The 6,659-nt window shown below is 40.2% G+C and overlaps 1 protein-coding gene across 2 annotated transcripts; it reads left to right on the top strand.

Moving 5' to 3' along the window:
* The first annotated feature begins 298 nt into the window (after positions 1-298).
* On the top strand, positions 299-2,869 carry LOC112703349 (putative NAC domain-containing protein 94). 2 transcript variants are annotated; one of them, XM_025754768.2, is made up of 3 exons: positions 299-693; positions 1,305-1,642; positions 2,184-2,869. In XM_025754768.2, exons 1-3 carry the CDS (start codon positions 477-479, stop codon positions 2,697-2,699), a joined length of 1,071 nt encoding a protein of 356 aa, XP_025610553.1. In that variant the 5' UTR covers positions 299-476; the 3' UTR covers positions 2,700-2,869. The 2 variants fall into 2 exon arrangements, with proteins under 2 accessions (XP_025610553.1, XP_025610552.1); XM_025754767.2 differs by having other exon boundaries at positions 300-693; positions 1,302-1,642.
* Positions 2,870-6,659: the final 3,790 nt, after the last annotated feature.

Genomic DNA, 6,659 nt, shown 5'->3' with positions numbered 1-6,659 from the left:
TATTTGAAAGGAATAATTCCACCCTTTTTTGTATATATGCATTAACAAAAACACACATATCTTAAGTCTCAAATGGTGACTTTAAAATAACAATATATAATACCATATATAGAACAAGTCCACCATCAGCAAAAATCATCACATATGGCCACAACAAGTCAAACCTCATGACTTGACCTTATAAGCTTCAATTCATCAAAAATCATACCAAAATAAATAATAATAAAATAATAATAACAATCTTCATCCATTCCACGACTCTCGATAATAATATAAAAGAAGCTAAGGTTCCTCTCCACTTCGTTGAAAAATTGTGCCACAAACCTTATTAACCGTTTTTGTCTTCTAATAATATCCCTTACTAGCTTCATCATCTTCCTTAGAGAGAAAGAAAAAACACACACACACAAAACACAAAAAGAATAAATAAGAGAACATTATTATTGTTATAATTATTGTTATTATAACTTTTATATATGGGGGTTAATGAAGATTTGATGATGAAGGATGATTCATATGCATCATCAGTGATGGAGGAAGAGGATGATGTTCCACTTCCAGGGTTTAGATTCCACCCAACAGATGAAGAACTTGTGAGTTTCTATCTAAAGAGGAAGCTTGACAAGAAACCAATCAGCATCGAACTCATCAAACAGATTGATATCTACAAGTATGATCCTTGGGATCTTCCAAGTATGTATTTATTCTTTTCTTTTTTAATTAGCTAGTATTCCTCTTTAAATTCAAGAATATCATTTTCTCCCCTTAAGATCTAATTATTATTACGAGTAACTAATAGCAGGGTTTCATCTAAACACAATTACTGAATCAGCAATATTAATAAAACAATAATGTAAAATTATTTTATTTAATCTGATTTTTATTACTCAGTTAATTATAATATAATATATTATTTCTTAGCCTACCTTGGCTTAATTAACTAATTAGTAGCTAGTGATAAAATTATTAAATGAAAGCACTAAATGCATAAACCCAGTTTGATTATTAAGATATAATTAGTAGAATTATGAGGTATAGCCACAATATTTTACAGGAAATGAATTGTAAATAGAGTATGATTTATCAACCTTTTGATTTAGGAATAAAGAGAATCGCACTTAGCATGCATGGTGAATATATCATATAAATTTCTTTCCCTCTCTAATGATTATTAATCCATTATTATATATAAACTAATAGACATAGAATAAATATAGAAAAAAAACAAACATTTTCCTTTCCATTGTTAGTAACTACTTTACATATGTATGTTGCTAACACTATTGAATTTGGTTAATTAGAAGCGAGTGGAAGTGGAGGAGAGAAGGAAGGTTACTTCTTTTGCAAGAGAGGGAGGAAGTATAGGAACAGCATAAGGCCTAACAGAGTCACCAGTTCCGGCTTCTGGAAAGCAACCGGGATAGACAAGCCGGTGTACTCCCATGGCGGCGAAGGAAGCGACTGCATTGGACTCAAGAAGACGCTTGTCTACTACCGCGGCAGCGCCGGTAAAGGTACCAAGACTGATTGGATGATGCACGAGTTTCGCCTCCCTTCTGCCACCACCGAAAACAAAACAAGCCTACTTGCCAACAACAAGAATAATAATAATATCAACAATGCCGATGTTGCCCAAGAAGCTGTAAGTAACTTAATTAGATAAATGGCTTTAATTTATTATAGTTGTGATTCAATCTGTGATTGCAATTCGCAGGCTCAATTATTGTTATGATCATTATGATTATTACATTAAACTCCATGTGAATATTTCCGTCGCAATTATATGATTAGGTATTCAGTAATGGATAGTCATGTACACTTATGTTGATATATAAATACTATATGTAATTTAGATTAAGAAAAACATTTTCCGTTTTTTGATACGAAAAAAAAAAAACATTTTCCTTCCATCATAGGTTTAATTTTATATATACTATTATTCTTTTATACGCATGCTCTCACTTAACCTTATTAGCAATATACTCGTAGTCTTCTATGTATATATATAACTTCTTTCATAAAAAGAAAACCTTCGTAATATATTTCCCTCTTACCATGTAATATAGCAAACCCAAAGAATACAATAATAATAATAATATTTCAATTCTTGACAACTTACTTTCATAGTTAATAGTAGTATTTGATTTCTGAGTTAACTAATAATAAGCTTGTGATGGATGCAGGAAATCTGGACATTGTGTAGAATATTCAAGCGAAATGTGTCACAAAGGAAGCACACAGCAGACTTGAGATCACATTTAGTAACAGCTAATAGTAACAAGCACAAAACCACTAGAACCCATGTTGTTCAATCCAATAATAACAATATTAATCAACATCAAGAATCTTACATCAACTTTGGTGCAACAATCATTGGCCATCACCATTACCATCATCAAAATGAACAGAAGCCAGTGACTAACTACACAGCATGCAATAACAACACTGATCAAATCCAAAGGAACAATAGCAATCATCATCATCATCATCAGTTGAACTATCACCCTTCTTCAGCGGTGGCTACTACTGTGCCACAGCAACAACAACAACAATATCATCATCATCATCAGCTAATGACGGCTCCAGCTTCTAACATGTGGATTAATCCTTCTGCGATGAACGATTTGTTTGCATTTGATGATAACTGGGATGAGCTTGGATCCGTTCTCAAATTCGCTGTTGATACCCCTAGCTTGTAAATTCATGCATATATATATATATATATATATATATATATATATATATATATATATATATATATATATTAGTGTGTTTGTGTAAGAGAATATATGTTAATTAATATCGAAAACGGAGCTTTTAGCTTGTTAGCGGACTTTTATATATGGGAGATTCTACGGTGTTTTTTAAATTTTTGTCTAACTTGTCTAGATAAGACTCATTTGTAGTGATGAGAAAAAAAATTAGAAATAGAGCTCACTCGTTTATATTTGTATTAACCAACTTAGTTATAGGCACCATAGCAATAATATATATATATATATATATATATATATATATATATATATATATATATATATATATATATATACCAGATCTAGTACAGGTTGAGAGATGGTCGAGACGGATGTCGGATGATTTGACTGGAACAATGAGGGGTAGTACTTGCAAAAAGACTCTGACGTTCAAGTTAGAATGGATCTAAGAGGTATATGATGTGCAGAATGAATGACATACCTAAGAGGATTTGGGACTCCCCTTTATATAGGTGATGGTAATTATCTTATCTTATCTTATTTGGTTAAGATAAGGGAGGTATTTGAATTTGATTGTTGGTTAGGGGTTCTAGTGGGCCAGTTTCGGGCCTTCTAGAAGGCCGAAGTGGATCGAACCCGGGCAACCGGGTTCGGGGACCGTTCCGGGTATAGAATCCCTGGGCCAGATCCGTAACAGTTACCCCCGCAGCGGGAGATCGAGCGAGCAAGGTCGGTCACTGTTGCTGGAGGATATGGTTTTGGCCGTTTGTGGCCTTCTCCAGTTTCTCGGAGTGGAGTTCTAAGTCAATGGATTTGTCTTTTTGCGGGGGAGGTCGGTGTGTCGGCCCCGAGTTTTGCGGTTAGGCCGAGGTTCACCTGGTCGTTTGATTGACGCAATCCTTCTCTATCCTTGCGTCCGTTACGTTTTTTGAGGCGTGCTTGTCAGTTTCATTTTCCCAAGGGAGTATTTATTGTGAGGGGATGTTTAGGTTTCTTTTCCTTTTTTACCCCTTCGCGTCATGTTTATTCTTAGGGTTACTTACGTCTTTTAGCCCTTTAGAAACCGTTTTGGCTTTTCTGCTTTACTTCCCTCGTTTGTTTTATTTCCCAGTTGTTTTCGCTCATCTTCTATGAACATCTCTTTTTCCTCTTCGCACCTTGGTGTTTTTTCCAGCTTTCCTGTCGTGCTTCTGCTATCCTTGCTTTGTCAAGTTTGTATTCGCATTTTCAGGTTGGTGTTCTTTTCTCTTTACCCTCATAATCTGCGTTGCCTCCTCCTTTGTGTTTCTGTTTTATTTTGCTTGTCTTTCTTTGGTGTATTTTGGTTTAGTATGGATTAGGGTTGTATCCTGTTTCTGGGGTACTGAGTTTTTAAGGGGGTGAGCACCACTATGTTGTTGGCAGTAGGTAGTGGCATGTGTTTTGATTTTTTCTCTTAGTTTTTTTCGCGCGGTTTTTGAGCTGACGGTGGTGCTCGCCTCTATTTTAGGTATGGCTCGGTAGAGGACTGAGAGTACGTGTGTTCCGGTGGTTTCCGCCGGTGGCGTTCCCTTCTTTTATTCCTGGGTAACTAGTGATGTTTGGGGGACGCCGTCTCGGGTGACAGAGGCAGACCTTTAGCGACTCCGTGATTAGGGGGCTATTTGCGGAGGGGTGATGCCGAGTGTGACTACGAGCTTGCTCTTCTGGAAGTTGATGAGAGGGTTTGTTACACTAACCTCGACTCGCCGACCGTCCTGGATTGGATGTGGGTTTACGAGGCGATGTTCACCTGGCTTGGTGTATGGCTCCCGTTTTCTCCATTCGTGCAGCAACTTTTGAGCTAGTGTTCCGTGGCGCCGTCCCAGCTACATCCAAATATCTGGGCGGCAATACAGACTTTTGAACTCGTTTGCGAGTTCTTAGAGCTTCTGGCTTCGGTGAATGTCTTCCTTTTCCTATTCTTGTGCACCTTACTGACCAAGGAGGGGATGCACAAGAAGGGGTATATGTCTTCTAGGGCTCAGCCTCATCGTCGTGTCTTCGGTTTATATGAGGACTCTTTTCATTGCTTTAAGAGTAAGTACTTTAAGGTTCGCCCTGCTAAGGGGCATCACCCCTTTTGGCTAACGTCGGAGGGGGAGCGGCGGTTTCCCATGTATTGGAATTTCGGTGCAGGGCCTTCCGTTTTGACGCGGGTGACGCAAGAGTTTTTGTCCTCGAAAGATCGGGACGTAGCCCTCGTCCTTTGGCAGTTGTTTGGGGAACGTCCTCTTAATCCGATGGATGTGATGGGTGATCCGGTTGCTTGCTGGACTTATGCTAGTGTGTAATTGTCTTTTTTTGTTTTTTGAGTTGGGTACTTATGCTTTTTTTCCTTTGCTTTCTTTTTTAGTTGAAATGGTTGGTGGTCTGACGACTCTCGCTAGGTTGAAGGCACAACTGTCCCAGGGAACTCCTTCTGGCAGTTCTCCGTCCACTCCTACTTCCCGTCCTGCCGATGACACGAGGGCTGTTTCTGAAGAACTTGTGTTGACTGAGGGTGGTGCCCAAAGGTCGGGTCATGGCTTGGGAGCGGAGGAAGTTGACGACAAGGTGGTAGTCGTCTCGCCGGAGGGTGCTTCCCGGAAGCGGAGGCGGTCAGAGGATGTTGTCAGTGAGAACCTAGTAGAGGGTGATACTGTGGTCCCGTCTCTGATGGATCACCGTTTTGATGCCCCGGCCTTCATAGACGAGCACCTTATGCCTGGCACGGAGAAGTTCTTTCGTGTGTGATATGTGACTTTTTAGGTGAAGTCACTTTATTATTCCCTCCCCCGTTCTGTCGTGATTGTGCAGAAGGCTGAGCCTGTGATGGCCCAGGTGGGTCTTCTGGACAAGAAGTTGCATCAGTCTCAGGCCGAGGTTGTGAGGCTGAAGGAGTAGCTTGCTGTCGCCGAGTCGGCGAGGGAGAGGGCAGTGAAGGTGTCCGAGGAGTCCAGAGCTGAGATCTTTTGTTTATCCAAAGTTGAAACTTCTCTTTTGTCTCAGCTTGGGAAAGAGCGAAGGAGGGCTTCGGACGTCGAGTCCCGAGCTGCCGTGCTTTTTTCTGAGGTAGGCGTCTTGAAGACTGACATAGCGGGTTTGAAAGCTGAGGTTGAGGGTCAAAAGGAGGAGAAGGCTATGTTACTTGCGGATGTGAAGGTGGCTATTGCTGCTACTGAGGAGACGATGAGGGCCCAGGCTTTGGTTCCTGCGCCGGGCATGGATATGTCCGTGATGGGGCATTTAGGACTGTCCGTGATGGTCAGATCGTTGATCTCCAATAGTTTCTTGTATTTCTTTTATTCTGTTATGAGAACTTGTAATTTTATTGTTGGTATTTTGGCCGTGTGGCCGTGTTTGTGACTCTGGATGTTTGTGATTTTGGTTGACTTATGCTTTTTGGGCCATTATGGCCATTTTTAACTCTTTTTTTGATGACTCAGGTGTGATTGTGTTTTGGCCGTTCGGGCTTTCTATTTTTAAGCCGTTTATATGCGTTCCTGAGCCGTCGTGACTTAGGATGTTTGATGCGTGAGCATCTTTTTTGTCTTTTCCTAGTAAATTTGCATTTAAATTATTGAGTTTAATCAAGAAGTAATTATCTTTTAGCCACTATGGATGCTACTTTGATTAAATTATGATATGTTTCTAAAAGAACTTTCGGCATTGGGTTGTCGTGATGGATGCCAAGGGCTCGGCCTCGATCCATTATGTGTAGTAGTCTATGCCGACTATAAGATACCGGAGTTGTCCGGGTTGCCGTGGGAAATGGGCCTACGAGGTCGACGCCCCATGTTTCGAATGGCTGATCCGCCATTATGGCGTTAAGCTGGTGTGGGGCGGCTTGGTGGAAGTCGGCATGTATTTGGCATTTGTTGCATTTCTTTACCAGCTGCATTGAGTCCTTCATAACCGAGGGCCAGAAGTATCCAGCTACGATAA

The sequence above is a fragment of the Arachis hypogaea genome, chromosome 7, assembly GCF_003086295.3.
Source record: "Arachis hypogaea cultivar Tifrunner chromosome 7, arahy.Tifrunner.gnm2.J5K5, whole genome shotgun sequence".
NCBI classification, from domain to species: Eukaryota; Viridiplantae; Streptophyta; class Magnoliopsida; order Fabales; family Fabaceae; genus Arachis; species Arachis hypogaea.
The sequence above is the reverse complement of the archived record's forward strand: the minus strand, read 5'-3'. Positions and strand labels throughout refer to the sequence as shown.